This window comes from Orcinus orca, chromosome 1, assembly GCF_937001465.1.
Source record: "Orcinus orca chromosome 1, mOrcOrc1.1, whole genome shotgun sequence".
Taxonomy (NCBI): domain Eukaryota; kingdom Metazoa; phylum Chordata; class Mammalia; order Artiodactyla; family Delphinidae; genus Orcinus; species Orcinus orca.
The window spans coordinates 198,004,163-198,028,334 of record NC_064559.1 but is presented as its reverse complement, the minus strand read 5'-3'; the positions used below and the strand labels follow the sequence as shown (position 1 = coordinate 198,028,334).

Sequence of the window (24,172 nt, the reverse complement as noted above, 5' to 3'; positions counted from 1 at the left end):
AGGAAATCAGAAAGATGATGAGTCCAAAGTGGGCCCCATCTTTTAAAACCCTATGAGTGAAAGACTAAAACATCTGTCTCCTGGACAGATTCACAAACCAGAGCTGCTTCCTGCCCACAGCAGGGGATTACAGGAAACCACGGGCAGAGCGTTAGCCCCTGGACCCGCGTGGTGGTGTAGGGCCGCACACTGGCCTCCATCCCACCCCCTCCCTTCGGCAGCCCTGCTCCTGGACGGCCGGAGGGCCACTGGGAGTCATCCCTGGTCGAAGGTCACACGGCTCTGGCTGACAGAGGCTGCATGAGATCCCGGCCTCCCGACTCCAAGGCCAGTCTCGCTCCACAGCGGCCTCCACTACCCGCCCCCCTAAAGGGGCTCTGGCCTCCTACCCTGCCCACCATGACCTTGAGGACCCAGCGAGCCCCTGAGCCCCCTTTGGCCTTCACTGGGGCCGACGCTGAAGAACCGAGGGCACAAGACGTGGGGGAGGGGCAGCCAACAGCCCTGAGAGGACCCCAGGGTGGCGGGTCCCTCTCCGGAAAGCAGCAGGTCGGGGGGCTCTTTCTGTGGGACTCTCTGCTGCCCTGGAAACCAGCCAACCAGAGGCCGGTGGTGTCATCATGCCCTCCTGCGTCTTAGGGTCTGATCTGGAGGTATCCTCAGGCCCAGGAGCCAAAGGGGCCGGGCAGATTCTTTAGGTGGGACTCAGCCTGAGGGACCGAGAGGTGACTCCAGGGACAAGGGCACCGATGCTGTTAAGGTGAATGGGCCCCAGGAAACAGAAATGGTGCAAGTCTACTCTGATTCCCACATCTATCCTGAGTACACACTCTGTATGCCGGGCTCTACCCTTGCAAAACCTGCATTAACAACCCTATAAGGAGGATAGATACCTCAGCCCTGGTTTACAAAGGAGGAAACAGAGGCCCAAGGCCATAGAGCTCTTAAGCAGTGACCTAGGATTCAAATCCACATCTTTTTGGTTCCAAAGCCCGTGCTTTGGGGTACATTACCTTAGCCCATTAACGATGTCCTTTGTTTTTCCAAAGTAGATCTCATTCAGCGTACTTCTGATTTTATTTTCCATGTCCTGGAAAAGGAGGCCGGTGAGACTGACGGGAATGCCCTCCCTCCTCCCGCCCGCGCCCCTGCAGTCCCCGCTGTGACCACAGGGTGGAGGCACGTGAGTGTGTGCCCTGAGCGCCTCCCCATCCTGGCGCCCAGGACGCCAGTACCAAGTCCCGGTGTCCCAGGCTGACCCTCACTGGGAGCTGGCCCACCCCACTCAACCACCCGCCAGCCCTCCCCCCAGCTCTGTGAACAACCCCGTGCAGCTGGAGAGCACCCCCTTCTTCCAGGTGGCGTGGGGAAGGGGGAGCTGAGGTGTAGCTCAAGTCCCCCTCCAGAGCCCACTGGTGTTCCCGGGATCTGCTTCCCGTCTGAGCTCAGGTCTCCGCTCGCACCCACTGGACGGGGGGAGACAGGACTTAGGGCCTCCCGAGCTGAGTCTTCAGGGTGCATGTGTTTGGGGGACAGTAAAGGGGGTGCCTCTGGAGCTGGGCCCTGCTTGCGTCCAAATCAGAAGGCTCAGGAAACACGAGGCCAGGGCAAAACATGAGAAATGCGCTGCTGGCTGCTGTGGAGCTGCGAGGGAGCAGCACGGGAGGCCGGCAGCCGGGCTCCAGGGGCGAACGTCCCATGCGGTGGAGGCGAACCGCGGCAGCAGGAGGCCCACTCACCTCGACCAGGCGCCCGATGTTGGCTATGTGCGGGGAGCAGTCGCTCACGGTTTCATCCTTCTCCATCTGCAAAGAGACAGAATGTTCCTCTAGGTCAGAGAGCCGGGTGAGGGCCCAGGGCCTGTTCTCCCTGCTGGCAGGCCCGGGGCCGGCTGGCGGGGGTTGAAGGCCACTTTTCCAGTGAGGGAGCCCCAGCACAAAGCAACCCAAGTTTCAGGTCGTAGACAGTCCGGCCCGCAGAAGCCCCGAGGCCCCGCTTCCAGGGGAGAGTCTCGCTCCGCCCTTGTGGAGCACACCGCACCTCCACCTCCACAGCCCACAGCAGGGAGGGCGCAGGTGACCACCCCTGCCAGGCACAGGCTCAGCTTGGGGCCTGATGTCGCAGATGAGCCCCCAAAGTGCCGTGCCGCTGCCGTGCCTGTGTGGCAGCTACGGAGGGAGGGACCGGCAACCCAGGTGTCAGGAGACTCCGAGGCTCAGACAGATGGGGTGACCTGCCCAAGGTCACACAGGGAGTGACAGCAGAGCCTGGGTCAAAGCCATGCTTACTTCCAAGCCTACATTCCTTCTACTGTGTGAGGCTGCAGGGCCGGCCGAGTGACCATGTGGAACTTGAACAAGAGAATCTCAATCTGCATCCCTGGTTACGACAGAGGGGGTTTAAGAGGAGGTGGGACCCAGTGAGCCAGTTCCGGCCCAGTGATCAGTACTCTGAGTATTAAAAGGAAAGGGGGCAGGGAGGGGAGAAGGCACTGATGACCCTGACACGAGCGCTGAGTCATGACGCACGCGGAGCTCTCCCCCAACTTCCACCCTATGTTTAAGGCTTACTTCCCTCACAAGATTATACATTCCTTAAGGGCAGATGTATGTACCTGTTTTACACTTCACAGGTGCCTAGCAGAGTGCTAAGTGCATAAACGCTGTTTAAACCGAGTGGAAGTGTAGCTACGGTCACCACTGTTAGTTATTTATTTATTTAGAAAGATGTATTTATTATTAATTCATTAATTTATTTTTGGCTGCATCGGGTCTCAGTTGCGGCACGGGGGCTCTTCGTTGCAGCATGCGGGCTTCTCTCTAGTTGTGGTGAGCAAGCTCCAGGGTGGGTGGGCTCTGTAGTTAGCGGCACGCAGGCTCTCTAGTTGAGGTGCGTGAGCTCAGTAGTTGCAGCGTGCGGGCTTAGTTGCCCCACGGCATGTGGGATCTTAGTTCCCTGACCGGGGATTGAACCCGCGTCCCCTGCATTGTAAAGCGGATTCTTTACCACTGGACTACCAGGGAAGTCCCTCACCACTGTTACTGAAATAAAATCTGGAAGCTGAGGCAGTCTGGGGGAGAATGGATACATGTATACGTATGGTTGAGTCGCTTTGCTGTGCACCTGGAACTATCACAACGCTGTTCATCAGCTATACTCCAATATAAAATACAAAGTTTAAAAAAATACAAAAAAATCTGGAAGCTGAAATAGGCAACCAAGAAACAGCATGAGAAGACAGGAACTGGATCAGGAAGGCGAGAGCTCAAAGTGAATTCAGACCAGTGAAAACAGCAGGGCAAAGGTGGAAGGTTAACTACGTTCAGCACCGGAAGAACGGGGCAGATGCTTGGGGTGCGTCTGTTCGGAGGCTGAAGGCCTCTGCCCAGTCTCACCTGCTTTTACTTCTCTTACCCATTAGGGAGAGTGACTTCCAGGCTGGGAAAGGTAGAAAAGACCCAGTTAGGAGGGAGACAAAGCCGCAGATGGGAGGAGAGAACCAAGTCGCTTTAAATGATTAAGTTTCAGGGTCAGAAAAATCCGATTCTGTGACAGAGACATCCCTGAGAAGTTACGGCACACTTCAGAGGTGCCAGAACACTGGCGGAGGGCAGAGGCTGACCCCACTTCCATAACAGAAGGAAGAGTGGAGTTGGAGATTAAACACTGGCTTGACACTGATCCAGACAACAATTTCTGATGGGACCGTTAAAAAAAATCATCTGCTGGTGCACTTTCAAATCAGATACTCCAGGAGCCAGCACGGGCTCGCTAGGAACACGATCTGCTGCGAGACTCTCCAATTTCCTACTGAGATGGGGACGCTGGGCTGAAGAACAGAGGGCTCCTCTAAGATCACATCACTGTGGCAGGTTCCCATCCAAGATCCTGTGGCCGAGGCTGGACGACAGCCCGCTCATGTTCCCAGGGTGGCCTCCAGGGCATCTCGCACGATTCTCTACCTGGCCCTGGGTCTACCTGTTTGTCCAGGACTTAAAGAAAGGCACAGCGCAGAGGGTTCATGGGATCCTATTGCCAGCATCAAGGGTGGAGGTGATGAGACCCCGAGACACGGGTCAGCTGCAGAGCACAGCACTCCCTGGCGGCAGCGACCTCACTCCACCTGGTCCTCCTAAGAACCACTTTAAAGCCGAGGAAGCCAAAGCTTAAAGGTGTCAGGTGCTCTGCCCAGGTGACAGCCCCGCCTGACCCCGCAGCTCTGCTCCTCCAGCCCCAGCGCGCTGACTGCCTTCACCAGGGCAAACGCAAACCACCTGCTTTGGCTCAAACACTAATCTCACCGAGAACAAAATGAGGAACAAGCCCAGTGAAGAGACTTGTGGGTTTTAGGTGAATTCAAGCTTGACAAGAATGTGACGGGACCAAAAGGAAACTATATTACTGGAGCCCAGCTCAGGGGCGACGCGCCCCCCATCACGCAACGAAGCTGCAGGGGCGAGGCTGCATCACTTGCTGAGGGAGGGCCCCCCGTTCCGTCCCAGCCCAGCCACGTCCACAGGGCTGGATGCAGTCTGGGTTTTCAGAGAGCCGTGGGCGAACTGGAGTCCTTCTGCTTAAAAGGTCTGAACACCCTGACCCCAAGAAATGGGAAAGAATTTGGATATCTCAGGCCGGGAGGGGAAAGACTCGGGAGGTCCTGGCCATGCTCTGAGGGCCAGGCTGTCCAGCAGGGGCATGTCCGGCAATCCATGTCATTGCCAAGGGGCGACGGAGCTCTCTGTTATTACATCTGCATCTGCTCACAGAGCAATGAGCCCTGGGTCCCTGCAGGTGTCTGGGGAGAAACGGGGTGGCCATTTGTCAAGATGCTACAAGAGGGGGATCTGGAGTAGAGAGATGGTCTGGAACCCACAGCCTTGCAAGGCCCTTTCAAAGTCAGGAGACTAAGTCTGAGAGTGAAGACGCCTGGTTCTGGCAAGACCGTTTGGCTGAGGGCTGGCCAAACAGGAGAGACTGAGTGAGATGCTAAAATGATCGGCTGCTCTGCCCCCAACACCGGGCCCTGAGCCACCCCGGGCACTCTGGCCAATGATCCTGGGGAGTCTTGCTCAGGGGTTGACACAAAACAGGAGGTGAGCGTGCCCATGAACTTCAAAGTGAAGTCACACCCCACCGTTTCAGGTGGATGAGCACCCCACCCTGGGCAGCGCCGTGGCGTTTGTGGGACATGCTGGGCCCTGAGCAAAACCCTGCGGCCACGACGACTGGAGCGTGTGCATGTTGAACAGGGGCTGGGACCGCGCTCCGCCCTGAGGAAGGACGGCGCTTGCCTACCCATTCTTTTTTTTTGGTACGCGGGCCTCTCACTGCTGTGGCCTTTCCTGTTGCGGAGCACAGGCTCCGGACGTGCAGGCTCAGCGGCCACGGCCCACGGGCCTAGTCGCTCCGCGGCATGTGGGATCTTCCCGGACCGGGGCACAAACCCGTGTCCCCTGCATCGGCAGGCGGACTCTCAACCACTGCGCCACCAGTGCATTTTTGGACACCGACACGCTGGCACTGAGTGTCCTCTCCTCCCACGTGGAAGAGGTTTCTGTGCCCGGCCAGACGGCAGCTCAGGGCTGCTCTTCTGGGCAAGGAGAGGCCTGCGGCGGGGGGGGGGGGTCTGACCCAAATGAATTATGTCCTTCCACAAACTGGCCTCTCTGCCTCCCCAGCTCCATGCAGACGGCAGACTCCTGGCAACCCCAGGGAAGCAGTGAGGCTCTGAAGCTCAGTGAGGGCCCCATTTTAAATGCGCACCAACCACGCAAAGTTGAGGCCAGAACTGGCGGCAAAGGGCTCAGGGCCATCAGGGAAGCAAAGTCACATCAGATATCCGACCTCTTGGGTATCATCTCTGCTTCAGAATCAAGAGCCATCCTCCAACAAAGGAAAAGGCTGGAAATGCTGGGCGCTCAGAGATAAAAGAGGTCTGGGCATGGGGGCCAGGGCGGGTGAGCCTCCCCCAGGAGCAGACCGACTACCAGGGAGGACACAAGGGGCCACGAAGCTTGAGGCAGGGAATCTGAGCCCAAGGCAAACGCCCAGCAGGGCCAGGGGAAGGGAAGGAAGAGGGTGGGCCGGGGTCGGGGCAGAGGCCCGGCACACAGACATGCCTCCACGGCCCCCCTGCCCGCACCCTGCCGACTCCCTTCACACCTGGTCAGGGTCAGCTCGCTGGCAAAGTTGATCTGCCAAAAACAGAACTACTTTTGCACCGCAGGTATTATTACATCCTTATAGAGGGGATGCCAGAGGAGAACATTTTCATGTGCTGTGGTCGCACAGATGTTCCACAAGGTGGTTCCAACAGAGTCTGGAGTCAGAGCGCAGCCCGCCTGTCCCCATCAAGCACCTCCGCTCCTCTCCGTGGCCCGGCGACGTGGAGGACACGGGTGAGTGTGTAGAAAGCAGGCCATTTTCCTCAAAAGGGAAAACGTGAGCAGTGCCGTGCGGCACTTTGCAGTGAGCAGAGCCTGGAGGGTGGGGACCTGCAGGAAGCCAGCCCCGTCTAACGGCTGCTGCTCTGGAGCCCTGGGGGGCGAGGGCCTTCCTTGCCTCTGCACTGCACCGGAGAACCTAATACGTGCACCAGGCCCAGAACGGCGCCTGCTGAACGGCAGCTCCGCTCCCGGGACTCTCCCCGGCCTGGCTCCTCCTAGTAACTGGGCTGGGCTCCGGGTCAGAGCGTAGCTGTGAGGCCAGGATGTAACACGCTGTCAAGCCAGAAGACAGTGGTCAGACAGCCTCTCAAGGAAGGTTCGGTTTGCCCAGTTTAGGAAAAATTTAACTGAGCCTAAAACTGTATACATTCTAGAAGATGGAAAAGTCTCTGCTTGCGTGACAGGTGGTAGTAGCAGTTAACAGCTATTATTCATGGGGCATAACCCATGTGTCAAAATGTTTTTTTATTTCTGCTCTACAACCATCTTTCCAAATGGGCATTATTAAGCTCGATGGTGAAAGTGCTGAATTTCAGAGAAGGTAAGTGGTTCGTCCAGGTCGCACAGCTGGAAAGAGACTGGGCTAGGATCTGAACCAAGGTCTAGAGGATTCCAAAACCTGTTTTCTTCCAGGAGATTGCTCCATTTTCTCAACGTCACCCACGTTCTTTACCGGAAAACTCAAGGACAAACCGCAGTCCAGGGCTCAGAAATTCCAAGCAGTTTCATCCCTGCCTCACCCGCCTGCCTTCCCCCAACCCTTCCCTTTTTCGGATGTCTGCTCTGTTCCTCGTTCCTCGCCTGCCCGACCTTCCTAGCGGGGGATGGGCACAGGGAGGCAGCCTCACACCAGCTTTCTCTCTCAAACAGGCTGGGTCATTCCGCCCCAGGTCACCGGATGTACACCAAAGCATCCCTAGAAGCCACGCCACTCAAGCCTCTCCACCCCTGAACCCAGGAACCTCAGGGAACAAGGGAGCACCTGGAGCTGGGCCTCCCCGGGTGAGAAAGTTCTCCCTGAGCCACCCCGAGTTTGGCCCGGACCCCTGTGTTCCCCACATCTGGAGGGAAGGCCATGGGCTCTTCCCCCTGCAACATGCCGCCTTGCCTGACTGCCAAGCGCGAGTCAAAGAGGATTTCCCTGCATTAACACGCGGGCAGGTGCCTCAGCTGGAGTCTCACTGCTCGAAGATACATCACAAGGGAGCCCGGTGCTGAGCCGGGGGGAGAGCTCGCCTTCCGAGTGTCCGCCCTCACATCCCAGCTCCACAGGACATTCCACCTCTGCTTCTAAATATTTAGTCGGAAAAAGATGTCAAATGAACATCTGCAGCGCCCGGACCCAGACTGGAAACCTTGGATCTCTTTCCCGAGATTCGCAGTCTTGCCTCTTTCCCACGCCTCCAGCTGTCACATAGAAGTGACCTCTCAGTGCAACTTCCTTTTCAGCGCGTTGGTACTTGGCCTGCGGAAAGCAGCCTTCCCACCGGGGCCCAGGTGGCAGCTGCCGCCCTCCTGCCCTCAAGGATTGGCCGTGATGAGCCTCTGTGAAGACGGCACTCACCTTGCCTCCCACAGCTGCAGGGATCTGCCAAAACACTTTCTCTGCTTGCTTTCCAGGGACGTCCCTAAGAGACGTCTTTTGGCGGGGGGCGGGGGGGAGGGTGGACAAAAGGCCGGAGTGGAGGAGATGGGTGAGGGCGCCTTGGTCTGAGCCCCTGGGGCATCTCCACAGCCCAGGTCACAATGAGGTGTGAAATGTAGCTCCAGTACATTTACCAAGAGCGGTAAGAAAGTCCGTGAGAGGGGCTTCCCTGGTGGTGCAGTGGTTAAGAATCCGCCTGCCAATGCAGGGGACACGGGCTCGATCCCTGGTCCATGAAGATCCCACATGCTGCGGAGCAATGAAGCCTATGCGCCACAACTACTGAGCCTGCGCTCTAGAGCCCGCGAGCCACAGCTACTGAAGCCCGCGTGCCTAGAGCCCGTGCTCTGCAACAAGAGAAGCCACCGTAATGAGAAGCCTGCGCACCGCAACGAAGAGTAGCCCCGCTCGCCACACCTAGAGAAAGCCCATGTGCAGCAACGAAGACCCAACACAGCCCCCCAAAAAAAAAGGCGGTGAGGGGGCCTTGAGAGAGGAGAAGATGGAGGCAAAGCCTGGGGAGCCAGGGAAAGGGACTCCTGGAGGGAAATTCCGCCAAGCCCGAGCCATGGCCCTTCCCAGGACAGGCACAGGAAGCAGGAAAGTGGGGGAGCCCTGGGCATCGTGCCAGGGAGGGGTGGCCCCGGCCTATGCAGCTGCGGGGTGGCCAGTATGAGCTGGATGGAAACGGGAGAGCTGGGAGCCCTCGGCCTGGCTGGGCGCACCTGACCACTGGCTAGGATGGCTGCCAGGGTCGGGGCCTGGTGAGATGGCCCCTTCCCTCCTGACACACGTGGGAAGGTGTGAGTGTGCAAGTGAGTGTGGAGCTGCCATTACGCCTGGGTCACAGCAAGTACCGCTTACTGGAGGAACTCGAGCGAGGAAGACCCACCTGAGCCCAGCGCTCACACCCTGGGGTCACCCCAAGACGTCTCCAACCCGTCCCTCCTCTACTCCTCCTGCCTCTGCCCTTCCTCGTTATTTCCTGCCTTGAGGCTCCTTCACTGACCACCCGGCCACAGGCTAGTCACTGCAGCCACCGCTGGGGCCATCCTTTGAAGTCACAAATCTGATCAGATCAGTTGACTACTTAAAAAATCTTAAAACCCTCCGCACTAGCTCTGGTGGTGAAGGCGTCTCATGTGGTCACTTGGGTTCCTGCAAGAGGCACCCAAAATGTGGCGCTGCTGAGCACACTCCAGGGAGGCCTGGCGCCTCCACTGGACTCCGTGGTTCTGGCCCCACTCGCCACAGGGCCTGTTTCTGGGGCCACTGGCCCACTGCCGCTGCCCACGCTGCTCGAGGGGCTGCCAAGGGAATGCTCCTGGGCGCCCGCAGGGCAGTGTCCTGACTGCTCAACGCATTTCTGTGCAAATGCTTACTGAGCATCTCTTAAATGCCAGGCCTACAGATACGGGACAGATTAAGACCAAAAAAATGCAGTGCTGCAGAATGCAGCTTTCTTTTCTTCTAGGCAGACAAATCTGGGTTCACATCCCAGCTCTGCCTGCTACTTAGGTTAAGTCACCACAGCAAATTACTTAATAGCCTGAACCTCAGTTTGCTCACCTGCTAAATGGGAGCGATCACTATGCTGTTGACACCCAATCAACAGAGACAGCCCACATTACCACACGTGTTCACTCTCGATCACTGATCTGCTAAGCTTTCCTGGAACCCCTTCGCCTCCCATCCAAGAGAACCAGAGATGTTTTCCCAAGGCTCATCTGGGACAAACAGCTAAACCCGCAACCCTCATTTCCCCTGTATGCGCAGAAGCTACACATCATTAACTTAGATTTGCCACCCTCATTGCTTCCCTGCCCCTCCTTTTGCAGTTACTTACTTTGGAAACCAGCCCCAGATTTAATGCACCTCAGATGAGTTATGCGACCGGCCGCGAGGATGACAGAAGCATCAATTTCCTCACGAAAGCCCAAGAGCACAGGCGATCCAACAGGCCCGCGGCCCGCGCGCTGCGCTGAGGACGGCCGCTCCGCAGGCCTGCGTTTGGCTTGGCAGCGGGTGCTGCGCACAGCAAGCCCAGACCCTGGCCGTGGGCTGGCAGCTCTGATCTAAACTATTAGGAAGGCTGAGGATTAAATATTTGTCCAGGTCACTGTAAACCGGGTGGAATTATAAACAGTTCGGAGCGGTAAGTGATGCAGGAAACAGTTTCCGGATACGGGTTTAGGACTTTCCACCACTCCCCAGGTGGCAGGGTGTCGGGGAGGACGGCTGCGAGGGAGCCAGCTGCCTGGGGTCTGGCGGCCCCTCCCTGGTCAGCGGTTCCTGGAAGACGAGGGCCCATTTCCATGCAAAAGGATGGTCTCTGCCCAGTGAGCACTAGCCTCTGGGACGGTGTGAGGACAGCTCTGCCCAGAGGCCAGAGAAGGGGACCCCCGAGATGCCCTGCGGCTCCAGGCCCCGTGACACGGCAGAGGTGGTGCAGGTTCTGCACGGAGAGTGTGAGGCTCCGACACGCGGCCCAGGCACCTGCTGTGCGCTTCTACTGTTCAAGTGCATGGAGATGCTTCTGTGACTGCACTTAAAAGAGCTACTAAATTTATCCTTCCTGCCACATTAAAAAATTAATGGTTATGAAAAGCGTAATTATTATCTTACTGAAAAAGCCATTTTGATATTAAAAGGAACCCTCATGAAGTCAGGCACTCCCAGGATGAGGATGGCAACGGTCACCTCTGCCAAGGAAGGCTCCCTCCTGAGGCCCTTCTGAGGGTGCTGCACTGCAGCCAGCAGCGGCTTCTCTGAGGCCAAGTCTCACAGGAGACTCAGGCCAAGCCACCTGTCTGTGCTTCCTCTTCCTGTCACACGAAGACACCACTGCCCTGCACCAGCACAGGGTTAAGGCCTTCCCTTGGGGTGGGGCTGTTAAAAGTCCTAAACAGGACTCTTAAACGAGGGTCTTCAACCTGCTCAGAAGCTTCAAGCAGCACGTGAAGCAGAAGTGAAGACAAGTCTGCTCCAGGGGAGGCGGCACCTTCCAGTCCAAGCTCCCAGCTCACCTCACACACCTGGAAGGGGCACCTTGAAGATGGGCTGCTCATGACACCTAAGCCAAAGATGGGCAAGAGAAAGGCACACAGCAGCTGTGATACTGTGATTTATAAGAAATACACAGTTTGGTCATTCGGATGACCAAAATACATTTCTCACATACATCTGCTCTTTATCCATGGTTCCGGGCTCACAGCTCCCAAACCCTTGGAATTTCCTGGGCGATAAGAGCAATGGGAGCATCTTTTGTTATACTTGGTCTCTTGTCCTCAGTTCCTGAAATCAATCGCTTCGGGGCCATAAAGGTGAAATGGGTGCCTTGTCACTCATAACAAGCCCCTTTCCACCACAACTGGGTTTACGTTAATGAGGTGACTTCTGGAAAGTACCTAAGCATGGGGGCTGGTTGCCAGGGGAACCAACCATAAATAGAGGAGTGGAACTTTTAGTCCTATCTCTATTTCCAGGCAGGGGAGAAGGGCTGGGGGCTGAATCAATCACCAACTGCTAGTGAGTTAATCATCACGCCTATGTAATGAAGTCTCCACAAAACCCCACGAAAGACGGGAATCAGCTTCCAGGCTGGGGAACCAAAATGCTTCCAGGGGCCCCAAAACTCCATGAGAACGAAGCTCCTTCGTTTGAGACCTCGCCCCGTGGATCTCTCCATCTGGCTGTTGATTCGTAACCTTTAAATGTCCCTTGGAATAAATCTGCAATCTAATGAGTAAACGGGTTTCCCGAGTTCTGTGAGCAGCTCTAGCAAATTAATCGAACCCAAGTAGGGGGTCATGGGAACCTCTGATTTGTAGCCAGTAGGTCAGAAGCACAGGGGACAACCTGGACTCCCCACTAGCATTGGAAGGTGTGTCTCAGGGGAGGGAGGAGGGCAGGCAGTCTTGTGGGACTGAGCCCTGAACCTGTGGGATCTGATGCTATCTCCGGGTAGAGTGTCAGGCTCGTAGGTGAATTGTAGGACACCCTGCTGGTGTCTGGAGTACTGGTTGCTGGTGGCATGGGGAGTCGCCCCCCAAGATGGAATTAGGTACAAAACCCCAAAGAGTAGCACTCGTCAAGTTTTAATGTGCACATAAATTACCTGGAGAATTTTGTGAACTTTAGATCCTGATTTGGTGGGTCTGGGTAGGGCCCCAAGCTCTCTGCATTTCTGACAAGCTCTTCCGCGGTGCTGACGCTGGTCCCTCCTGGACTAGACTGTGGGCAGGAAGGTTCTCTCCAGCTGCAGAGCAGAGGCTCTCAGGAGAGCCCTCCTGCCTGGCCGGGCCGTTCAGGACCAGAGAGGTGGGAAACAGAGCAAAGCAATGCTTCTCGCCACATCAGAGGAGCCTGAAGTGCAGACACACACTGAGCCCTGAGGGCGAGGAGAGAGAAGCCACGGCCAAGCCTGCAGTCCCCTGGTCCTGCAGGGCAGGGAGCCGGCTGGGAAACGGCAGGCGGTGTTCAACCACAGGTGGCTCAAATGGCATCTATCTGGAAATGCGAAGCCCTGCTTAGGCGGTGAATCAGAGCTGGACAAGCTCACCCGGAAGACCAGTGCCCTAGAAAGACCGTTATCAGACTGATGTCTCCCCACTACGGAAGTCTTTGGTAGCCAGGCTGGAGGGCTCCAAACTTGGCCTTGAACTAATACGAAGACAGAGTCATCTTAGTTAATGTGCAAGGAAGAAAGCCGGAAGGAACAGCTAACACCTGGATGACCAAAACCGAGATTCGACATTATCTGTCCCTGGCAGAATGGACAAAAACCAAAACGTGAGTTCGCATGTAAAACCTCATTTTAAGAAAGATCGACTGCACAAGAACAGAAGGGGAAATCCCTGGACCGTCAACAGCTCGTGGGAAAAGAGGTGGGGTGGGGAGCCAGTGGGGGGCCGTGTAGCCTGCACGCCTGTGCGGTGCCTGCAGAGCGGCGCGCGGCCCATGCTGGATGCCTCTTTTCATGGAGACTGACGTAAAAGGAACGGGCTATCCCCCAAGGCAGCGAGCTCCCTGGTCCCACCCGAGCAGAGCGGCACAAACTGTCCTGTCAGGTTGGGAGATGACCTCTCAACTCTTCCCACGTCAAGACCCTGTGACTCAAGCAGTCTTTGGACTGCTTTGACCAGACATACCCATTTTTTCTGTATGAGGTGAACGAATATTCTGAGTTTTGAAAAGTGCCCTGCTGGGATGCATAGTAGAGGATGCCAGTGACTATCATTTCGTTGCACCCCTGCATCCCTGGAGCACTGCTGCGGGGGCCAGAGCTGAGCAGAGAGCAGGTGTGTACCACAGGACACCTGCCTGGGGAGGCCGGTAAACCCGCCTGGAGGCTTAACAGGCTCTCCCTCTTCTGGGTCCCTGTAGCTTCTTTTTCAGTCCTTTCTCTCCTTTTGGGGACCCTGGCTACTATCCCCCAGCAGCCTGCTGCCAAGCCCCTAGGCTGACCCCCTGGCTGCCGTCACGCCTCACTGCCCACCCCCATCCACAGATCACGGCCATCCGTTCTCGCTGCAGAAAGCACCTCTCCATTGTCCAGTGGCTGCCGGCTGCCCACACCCAGCCCTCTCTCGACTGTGAGAAAGCTGCCTGATTTCACTCTAGGAAATCAACACCCACACCCCTGTTCGTCTCCTCGACCATGGGTAGTCACATGACCCTAGCGTCAGGAAGTGATTCTGTCCGGGACAAGTAACCCGACCCGCCAGTGAGACGTTCCTGGGGTTACACGGCAGACCTGCTCTGCGAGAGAGGCTCTCCCCCAGGATGGCCAGAGGCTGCCAGGAGCCCCCGCATGGAGATCCAGAGTCCTGCCCACATCATTCGTGTCTTAGACCCGGGCGGGCTGAACGATGTCGGAACGTCACACTTAGGTGAGCTGACCCATTTCCATTTTCGCTTAAGTCAGTGAGAGTTACTTCCGTCACCTGCAACCAAGAGCCCTAATACATCATCTAAGCCACAACTGAGAAAGTAACCCATTCTAAAATGTTACCAGCGGTAATGCCCTAAACATCACGGGAGCATCTTAACATAAACACCTTGATCCCAAGTAAAACCTCCCATGACTGAATGTCGGGAAACACGGACAGGCCTGTGGGGAGATCACGTCAGGCGCAGGGGCTGCCCCAGGACCCTCTGTGGGGCAGCTGCTCACTCATCTCCACACACGGCCAGCCCTGGGGCTGCAGCCGGGGGCACTGACCACTCTACCTGTCTAGTGAGGCTGCCGCCGAGGTTCATGGTGCCAGAGCCGGATTTGTTGGTCTGCAGCCACAGCATCACCGTGGAGGTCAGCTTGTAATGGGCGGTGCGACCGCTGGACTTCTCCTGTAGGAAGAGACAGAGATCAGAGCCTTGGGCACAACCCTGAGCTGAGGAGAGCCCGAATGGCCCCTGAATTCAGGTCATTCTAACACGTCCCTTCCTAACACGTCACCATGACATGACCTTATAGAATCCCAGATGGTTTTTAAAGGGGCCGAATCTGCGGTCACTGTATCCAAGTTCTTTGGGGATCTTTTTCATCAATGACTACTGCGATCCTGACTTATCTTTATCCACATGGCTGTGGGCACTCTTAGGAATCAGCAGGGGTTTATACGTCACAACATATCCCCATCAAGAAGCACCTGCTAGGGAACAGGCCGCACCGTTTGGGCTGCCAGCTGCAGGCGGGGGGTGGGGGTGGGAGCTGTACGTACCTGCACTTCCACCACGTGGATGGAGTCCCAGCAGCCTTTGATCTTCTTTGATCCATCTCCAGCCTTCTTTATGAGGATCACTCCAGCAAAACCATGATCCAGATCCCAGAGGTAGACAGATGAGACGCCGCCTTCAAAATACCTGCAGGAAACAGGCCCACGTGTCCATGAGATGTTAAGCCCGTCAAATTACAGATCATCCCCCCAGGTCCCAGGGGTGGTCATTTGGCAAAGATTCATCTAAATGTCTCTCTGGGATTAACGACCCTCCCTACGATGGTTCCAGGGTTGGTTCTTGCATGTGTCCTGCTCATTCGCTGGTCAGGGGAGGGGATGCAGCATCCTTTCGGGTGGGGGGCTCACAGAAAGAACACGGAATTAGGAGTCCAAAAGATGAGTCTGAGTCTGAGCTGCCCTTCCTCTAGCTTTGTGGCCTTTGGCAAACTGACTCCACTTCTCTGGGTTCACATTCCTTCCAGAAGAAGGATCCAGAATGTGTGTGACATGTAACAGACCCTCAATGGGGGGTCATTCCCATTGAGTAATCATTACCGTGAGATACTCCTATCTTTTGGGATGCCTACTTTACAGGCGAAAAACAGGAAAAACAGAGCAACAACAGTCCAGACTTGTCCCACTGAGAGCAGACAGCTCTGTTCCCCCCGGAACGCTCCAGGGCCTGCACACGCTGGGGCTTCTGTGGGTTTTTCAGAGCGACCTGCTGCAACTGTATAGCCTGAAACGAAGGGCTAAGGTTGGGACCGAGCTTCCTCCGCAAGTCTGAGGCAATACTGAAAAATTCCTAATTCAGATCAAATGCAGGAGGGAAAGAAAAGGCCAGAGGAGCAAAGGAAATCAGGCAAGGATCCCAAATTCAAGGGCACCAGGGCAGCGGCTGTCCGTACAGGTCCGAGGAGCTCAGAAAGCAAAGGCGGACCACCAGCTGACATGGCAGCACCTCAAATTCTGATGACGACCAACTACGACTCTGGAACGATGCAGTCTCTGGTGGCTAATAGCACACTCTTTACCAGAAAGTCTGTGGCCTCTCTGACCCCATTTAACCCTGCATCAGTGGTGCGGAAGGTGCACTCCAGGACTCTCCAGGAGGCTCGGGGCCGCGGCCTCGGATATGAGCAGCAGGCAGGCACCGAGACGCACGGGCTGGGGAGTCAGGCAGGCACATGTCCCCATGCCCGCCCCGCCAGTCACCAGTTACGTCACACGCTTATCCGCCCGATGACTACTTATCAAGAGCTACCGGCTCTGCGAACTGGGCCTTAGCTTCTTTATAAAGCAGGGACAGTATTGGGACTTCCCTGGCAGTCCAGCTAAGGATAAGGCTCCACGTTCCCAACGCGGGGGGCCCGGGTTTGATCCCTGGTCAGGGAACTAGATCCCGCATGCCACGACTAAAAGATCCCACACGCCCCAACTCAAGACCCGGCACAGCCAAATAAATAAATATTAAGAAAACCAAACAAACAGGGACGGTATCTACTTTCTAGGACTGTTGAAAGACAAAAACAATACAGGAAAGTAGATACCTGACCAAAGATTATTATTTTCATAACAAAAACAAGTAATAAAAATAAACATGTATATGAATTACACCTCGATAACGCTGTTACATGATAAAAAATATACATGGTAAATGCTAATATTTAGACAATGTAAGCGACGGGTATTCCAAGAATTCTTTGTACTCTTTTTTGGATAATTTTGCTGTAAATCAAACTCTTTCAAACTAAAAAGTTTTCGTACAAAGGCCCCTATGTGATATACACCAGAGTGTAACTGAGAGACAGACGGAAGAGGTAGTCCCTCTTCATGCTGGCGAGCTGCAGGGCCCCGCGGCTGCTTTGTCTCTGGCTCTGACCCACTGCAGGCCCACTGAGCGTGGCGCATGAGGGCCCACACCTAGGTCTGTTCCCCTCGCGCCCTCCCCGCCAGCATTCCTCAGGGAGACTGTCCCCACTGCTCCATCCCGCGCTACCCATTGCGATCGAGCTGTCAAGTGAAATGCACAGCTGTCTCCCCTGGCCAGTCGGCCCCAGAAGGCAGGTGACGGCAGGAGGCTGTATCAGGTGCCAGCCCCGGGGCTAGATGTTGGTCAAAAGATTGAGGGACTGAGGTTGAGGGACTGAGGGAAAGGAAAGATCGAGGGATTGAGGACTCTGGCTTCCGACCAGGGCAGCAGAGCGTAGAACTGTGAGGGGAAAGCACGGGAGAATGGAGAGACACACCTGCGGGCCCGAGCTCAGCGCCAGCCCAGGGCAACTCCGGGAACCTGGCCAACGCTGGGCACTCGGGGACCCCACTCGGGAAGGCGCTTTCCCTTGTTCTAGATCTCTCCCCAGACCCCAAGTAGGTAAGTGTTCTGGCGTAGAGCCTAAGGCCCCCCCCACTTCTCTCCACAGGGCCACCCTGACCCGGCCCAGCCCTGCAGGGAGCTGGTCACACGCCGGGCCACCCTGGAACGCTCCTGGGACATGTGGGGATGCATCGCTCACCTTGGGACCAGACCCCTCACTCAGGTGAGCGGGCGGCATGGGCTCCGGGGTTTTGGTGCCCCCTCCCCGAATTCCCCGGGAAGCAGAGCTGCACTATGGCGGGCGGGAAGGGCAGCCCAGGGCAGACCCGCCAACACCCGTCCTTTCGGTGACAGATGGCTGGGTTCCATCGCATGGTTTTCCCTTTCCGCCTGCTTGTCGGGAGAGCAGCCCCACATCAAAAGGGAAAAAACAACTTTTAAAAATGTGGCTTTTCTTGTGCTGGCAGAAGTGGGCCGCTAATTCCTTCTTTCCTGGAGCGAAGGCGCGAAGCCCAGAGGGCGTGTTCATCCTTCTGCCCCTCGAAGCCCGAGGCCCCCCGCCTCAGGCGCCTTCCAGCCCAGAGTGTTGTTCTTGTCTCTGTGCTGGGACTCGGGGGAGGGCAGGTCAGGCTGCCCTGGGAGGGAACCAGCAGAGGGCCTGGTGGCTTGACAACCCCCCTCGACACCACCTGGCAACCAGTTCAAAAGCACCAGGCGGCCTGTGGTTGAGCCCTCTCAGTCCCCTCCCTTAGATCTCTGTTTTCTTCCAGAAGAATAAAACAACAGCATTACCGTTTTGCGGGGCGGAACTGGCCATTTCCACTCCAAAGTCCCACCTCGTGGCCCGGCTCCGCTCCGGGCAGCTCCTCCCTGGCATCCTCAGCTTCCCTTGTGGGCCACACTGACCAGGTCCAACGTTACAAAATGTTGGAGACAAAGGAGGTAAAAATGCAAGCTCGACTCTGATGCTCATGTGGGTTACTATTCTTCCCCCAAATTAAAAAAATTATTAGAAGAACATTATTTTAAAAAAAGGAAGTTTACAATTTAGCCCACAACACCATAAATCAGCTTATCCCATAAATCTCATATTTCCAAATTCCCCTCCAGTCTCCGTCCAGACGCTTACTTTTATGTAACTGTAGGCACAGCAAGGGGACGGGGCTGGGCGCGGCTCTCCTCACTTGGCTGGAATCACGAGCACCCTTCCACGGAGCCACGTGACCTCCGTAATTGGTTTCATAGCTGGGAGAGTGTCCCGTTGGGTACTCCCCTAACTTACAGGCGATCGGACCTTCAGTAAAGAGACGAGGGCAGCAGCGCCAGAGCGGACTCACATTCCACTCACCTAAAGGGACCTCCGGGGACGCCCACGGCTGCGAGTCTCAACCCGATGTTCCAGGACAAAGGGACTGGAGGACGCGTGATGAGAAAGGGCCGGCTCAGAATCGCCCAGAAGGCCAGCCTCTGTGGCAGAGTGGCCACGGGGCACTGACAGCCCCCCGTCCCACGGTTTATGGTCCTGCTCTGCACGTGAAGCATTAATTAAAGAGGGACCTCAACAAGTTTTTGGAAATTTATTCTTACCTACTGTACTTTGATCATAATGACATGAAACGGGAAAAAAAATAATTTTTATGTGGTTCACATTTATGAGTTTTTACATAAAGGCTTTTGTGGGTATTTTAAGAATGTGCTAAAATGTTGTCTGAAACCACATAAAGCCATCTGAGGAGTCGCCCGCCAGAACTAACAGCACACACATGGAAGCACTTTAGCTGGCCTTTGTATATTTAATGAGTCAAATAGTATTAATATTGTTTAAATGCTAACATGCTATTTCAATAAGGGGGCTCTGCCATCCCTGGCGACTCGCTCTCGGGCTGCGCACGGCAGCATGAACGAGGCATCAAGAGTGGCCTGGCGCTGCAAGCAGGCGGCTGAGGGGTTCACCCGGCCGGCCTGTGCTCTGCCCCTCCTCCACAGGGCAGGGAGGGAGGACGGTCCCAGGACCACTGCCATGGCCCAGCTGAGCTGGGCACAAAAGGGGAGGCCCAGAGGTCTCTGTTCAAGGGGGCAGCTCGGGGAACATCTTTAAAACGTGGACGCCCAAAGACGAAACCCCTGGGCTTTTCTTAGCCCTGGTACCTTCAGGGAGTGAGGGCTGAAATCCACACACACGGTGAGGACGGTGAATGACCTGTTAGCCACAGGGACACAGGGACAGTCTGTGGGGACACTGCAGAGAAGCCGGCTTGGAAAGTCGAACCAGGCAACAGTGGGGCCTTTCAGAGTTCCAGGAGCATCAGTAGGGGAACCGATAGACCAACCCAGACCAACCCGGGAACAACGAGAGGAAAACGCTGCTCTGATGTCCACCCAAGAGTGAACTCTTTCAACCAAGTGCCATCGACTCCACAGTTGGTGGCTTTCAAGAGCTTCCCAGCAGATTAATATTTTTTTAAGGCAAATGGAACTGCAGAGAATTCAGACAGCTGGCATTAAGGAGATGGGGGCACCTGGATTGGCTCCGCTAAGTCCCACCATCTGAAAAACAGCATGTTGACCACAACCAGGTTTCATCAACTTCAAAAGACCAGGTCACCAGGGCACTGCGCTGGATAAGCCAGGAGCCACAGGCAAGCCCCTCAGGTGGGCTGGCTATTGCCCCGCACAGCCAATCACACTGAAGCGCCTGGGCGAGTTAGACCCTGAACCTGGATCAGCGAAAAGCCTGGGGTGTCAGTGACTCTCTTTTTCCCAGAGAGCTATGTCGTTTTCCCCTGAAATGCACTCCTCCACTTGACCAAAGTCAGCGTCACGCATACAGATTCTATGACCATAACTCTCCAACCTCAGGACTGCTGGGGAGGAGGAGACAAAAGGGAAAACATAATACTTCATACTCAAAATGACCTACTTCACAAAAGGATAAAAAAAAAACAAAACCCAAAACCTAGTTGGGCTCCTAAAGCTTTATGGAGTGTTTGAGGCTGAGGTGTGCGTGGAGACCAGGATGGAAACTTGTTTCAGGAATCTGGGCTGTAACCAGGCTTGGCCAACGCAGGGCTGCGCATGTAACAGGGAAGCCGGGACTGGAATCGGCTTGGAGGTTGGCCCTCCCTCTTTCCCATCAAATCGCCTCCTGGGAGAATAGCTGGACTTGTGGCTCTGATACAGAGGCCCCAACAGGTAATGAGTCACATGCCATGATCCCCACAAAAGAACCACAGCCAGCACAGATCTGCTGGGAGCAGGGTTCATTCAGATGTGCTCCTTTAGCCGAAAGTGGGCTGGGCAGCCTTCCCGGGACTGGGCAGGAGGCCGGAGCGGACGTGGATCTCTGGCAGCGCAATGACACCTGCGATTCGGAGGACAGGCAGTCACCCCCAAACCCAGACAAGTCGGTGGGGGGTGGGGGGGCAGCACAAGGCCACACCCTTAGGTGCTGGAGTGTGAGCTTCTGCAGCCGGCTTCATTAAACAAAGCCAAGAGGAAGGCAAGGAATATTTATGCGGCACCAACGTGGTTTTCTCATTGGCAAGATGAAAACATTGGATCCGAGGTTCACTGGGGTCTCTCCCAGCTCTGACACTCCAGGATCAGGTGGCTGCAGGAGGGCCGGTGTGAGGCAGACTCTGAGCGCCACAGTGCAGACTCCAAACATCTTAAGTTGACCAAAACTTTGCTTACACACCTCCAGTGACAGCCGTTTCCACCATGGTTTTTGGAACGCGTCCCAGAATCTGCCCACGGACACGGGACAGGTATTCTGCAGACATTCCTTCCAGCACACACAGGTGCAACAGTCCCCAGAGCAAACATGCCGATCGGTTAGGCAGGCGCGACTTCAATGCCAGTTGCACTTAGACGTGCACATCTGGACCGTGGCTGCGGCGCTTTACAGCCTCGCTTTACGTGGTTTTTATTTTTTTACTTAAAGAGGAATAATGAAGGCCTCTCTGGAAACAATGGTTCTGCTGCAGGGGCCGCCGAGCTGGCCTGGCACCTGACCACACCGTCCGCACTGCATGCCACCCGTGAGCATCCTCTGCCTCTCCGGGCTACCCGTGAACACGCTGCCCACCCAGGAGGATGTGGACGGTCAAGGCCTTCTGGAGTTGCCATCGCCATCGCCCAAGAGCTGCCGTTTTTGAGAACCCATTCTGTGTCAGGGGCTTTGCATACATTATTCTGCAGTTAAGATGGTGGAAACCCAGAGAGCGAAAGGAATGCACCCAAGTCACACAGCTGAGAACTGGGGAGCTGGCTGCCCCAGAGCCACGTCCTGTTCTCATGGCCCTGGTTTAGCCTGTGGGGCTGGACTTAGGTAAATTCTCTCTCTCTCTCTCTCTCTCTCTCTCTCTCTCTCTCTCTCTCTCTCTCTCTCTCTCTCTCTCTCTCTCTCTCTCTCACACACACACACACACACACACACACACACACACACACACACACTGCTGTAAACAATGCTGCCTCGAGTGCAGGAGAAAGTCAGGGAAGGAAGGAAGGGGTACACCAAGTGGCCAGGAGTCTGAGCAACACCGAGAACCCTGCACTGGGAGTTCTGGAAGGAGGGCCCTCCACTTCAAGGTGGCAGCAGAGGCCTGCTGGCTGAACGGCTGGAAGACCACCCACCCTCGATACTCGCAGGAAGCAGCTTCCCTGGCAGCCCAGGGTGCCCGGTAGCAGCAGGGAGCACCGCCACCGGAGGAAGCCGGTCCTCGCTTCACCCCAACACATGCAGCCACATAACCCGAAGCGTGACTGGCTGCCGTGTGGTGACAGAACCCAGGAATCCTGGAGGAACCAGAGTCCTTGATGCTGAGTCGGGGATCATGTTTGTAAATGAGCTTGTCTTCTGCATGCTCCTGTTTTCCATTTAACTTTCTTCCAGCAGATGAAAAGCAGACAGCGCGTGCCAAGGCAAGCAGACCCTGGGCACGGCCTCAGGAGCCTGGCGAAGGGGACCCACGTGGACGCACCGTCACTGGCCTCCAGGCTGGGGGGCAACGAGTGGCCTGTCTGGACCCTGCGTGCACGGGCTCTGGGAACCGCAGGAAACACCCCTGCTTCAGAGCAGGGCTCAGAGCAGTTGAAACTTACACCACGAGAGCAGGAAGCGACTCGACCCAACTCACCCCAAAGCAGACAGGGCGTCTCTCCATGCGTCTCCCACTCCATCAAAACAGCGCAGCTGAGGCGACCTTGGCTTCCCCCTTAGCTGCCTCCAGCACTCTCACACCGGCCCAAGACTGGCAGCCGGAGGCCCATAGCAGGCAGGGCGGGTTCCCAGAGGCCCTCCAAATGCATGGAAGATACAAATAATGTAGGTGGAAACCCAAACACTAATTATGCTGCCGACAAGCTGAGAGCCAGGCACGACTTCCCCACCTTTACCACGCGGTCCCTGGGGCACAGGATGTGTAGCAAGCGGCACTGTGGCAGGGTCCCTCGGGAGACCTTCAGACACGGGAGAGGCCCTCCACCTCCGGGCAAGGGGGAAAAGGTTCACGCGGCGGGGGCCACACAGACCTGTGTGAAGGGGCAGGCAGCCAGGCCGATGGCCAGTCCCGATGGTCCAGGTCTCACCTGCCCCAGAACCTTCCTGAACGTTTCCATCACCTCACGCTTACTCTGCTCAGTGCTTCCACCCATCTCCTGGCTGGGTTCTGACTCTGGAGACCAAAGGTAACTGGGCCTGGCTGTTTCCGCTGGTGGGAAACACAGGGTAACCTCAACCCACAGGTGTCGCTCAGCCAGACTAGCGGGGGAGCGGTGAGGACCGAGCAGCCAGAGTAAGAGGAGTCCAGGTCAGGGTCTCGCACCCCAGCCCCCAAACAACTTCTGGAGGGATCTCTCAGGACGCACAGCCAGAGCTGTCCCACGCACCCCGGGACCCTCCAGACCCTGCCCCAGGTGCTGAGGACTACAGCCCAGGCCTGTGCCGGACGAGGGCCCGTGCACCTCTCCACATGGCTCCTGTGCCCTGGCCACACCAGTGAACCCCTCCCCACCAGGCCACACGGCTGAGCATGGCTCCCCACGACCACCCGAGCTTCCACGATTTGCTAGGAGGACTCACAGGACTCAGAAGAGTCGTGCTCGCAGCCGGGAGTTATTCCAAGGAGACAGGGCACAGCCGCCGAGGGAGGGAACCGGGTCCAGGCTTCCAAGACTGCCCCCACCCCGCCCGGGGAGTCACACGAGGCGCGCCTAATTCCCCAGCGACGACGGCATGTGAAGTGCTGTCCCCGGGGAGCCCCCCCCCCCCCCGCCCCGAGCCTCGGTGCCCAGGGCTCTTACTGCTGAGCTCCTCTGCCTGGCACACACCGCAGCTCCAGACTCCAGCACAGAGGCTGTAGTTCTGCACAAACCATAGCGTTTGCGCGACAGTTTCCACACCATGACTGCTCCTATCAGGGAATGCAACAAAACCTCCCAAATCCAAGGTCCCAGATGCCAGCCAGGCCTGCTCTGGTGATGCTCCTCTGCGACAGGGACGCCCGCTCCAGTCACCCCACGGCCCCTCCCCGGCCACTGCTATAGATGCAGCGCCCAGTTTTTGGTCCTTCTCAGCACTTACCAAAGGGTGCGAGTCCTTCGTTCGTTTGTTCACTTCTTCCCCTGTGTACCTCCTCACCCCTGCTGGGCCCAAGGGGCCCGCCTGACCCACCCCCATGGCACCTGCAGTGCTCAGAGCGCGGCAGGCTCTCGGGAAGTGTCTGTGGCTCCATCCTAAGTACTCTCCCGTCACCGCAGACGGGAGCTACTTCACTCCATTTCTGAAACAGATTTACTCAAGGTCTTGCTGCGGTCTATGGCAGAGCCCCACCAGGACCCGAAGCCTCCTAACGCGGCCTGCTGCCTCGCCATGTCTGCACCAAAACCACCTCCCAGCCACAATAAAAACACAGCCACACAGGTCACTGCTGCAAGGCGAGGATAATTCTGTCACACTCGAAGGTGTGAGTGGACACCGTGAGTGCAAGGTGAGCCTTGGGAACAGCGCCTCACTGACTGCCCTTACCCACCCCCACCCCCC

General features: G+C 56.4%; 1 protein-coding gene across 5 annotated transcripts in view; it reads right to left on the bottom strand.

Moving 5' to 3' along the window:
* CAPZB (capping actin protein of muscle Z-line subunit beta) overlaps nt 1-24,172 on the bottom strand; it is a 136,176-nt gene that overhangs the window by 4,164 nt on the left and 107,840 nt on the right. For all 5 annotated transcript variants that reach the window (XM_049700611.1, XM_033433122.2, XM_004272477.4 and 2 more), the window contains exons 5-8: nt 14,814-14,955; nt 14,323-14,439; nt 1,740-1,805; nt 1,014-1,090 (exon numbers count right to left, since the gene is read on the bottom strand). In XM_049700611.1, the coding sequence (XP_049556568.1) occupies nt 1,014-1,090; nt 1,740-1,805; nt 14,323-14,439; nt 14,814-14,955 (402 nt within the window). The remainder of the gene's footprint in view (nt 1-1,013; nt 1,091-1,739; nt 1,806-14,322; nt 14,440-14,813; nt 14,956-24,172) is intronic.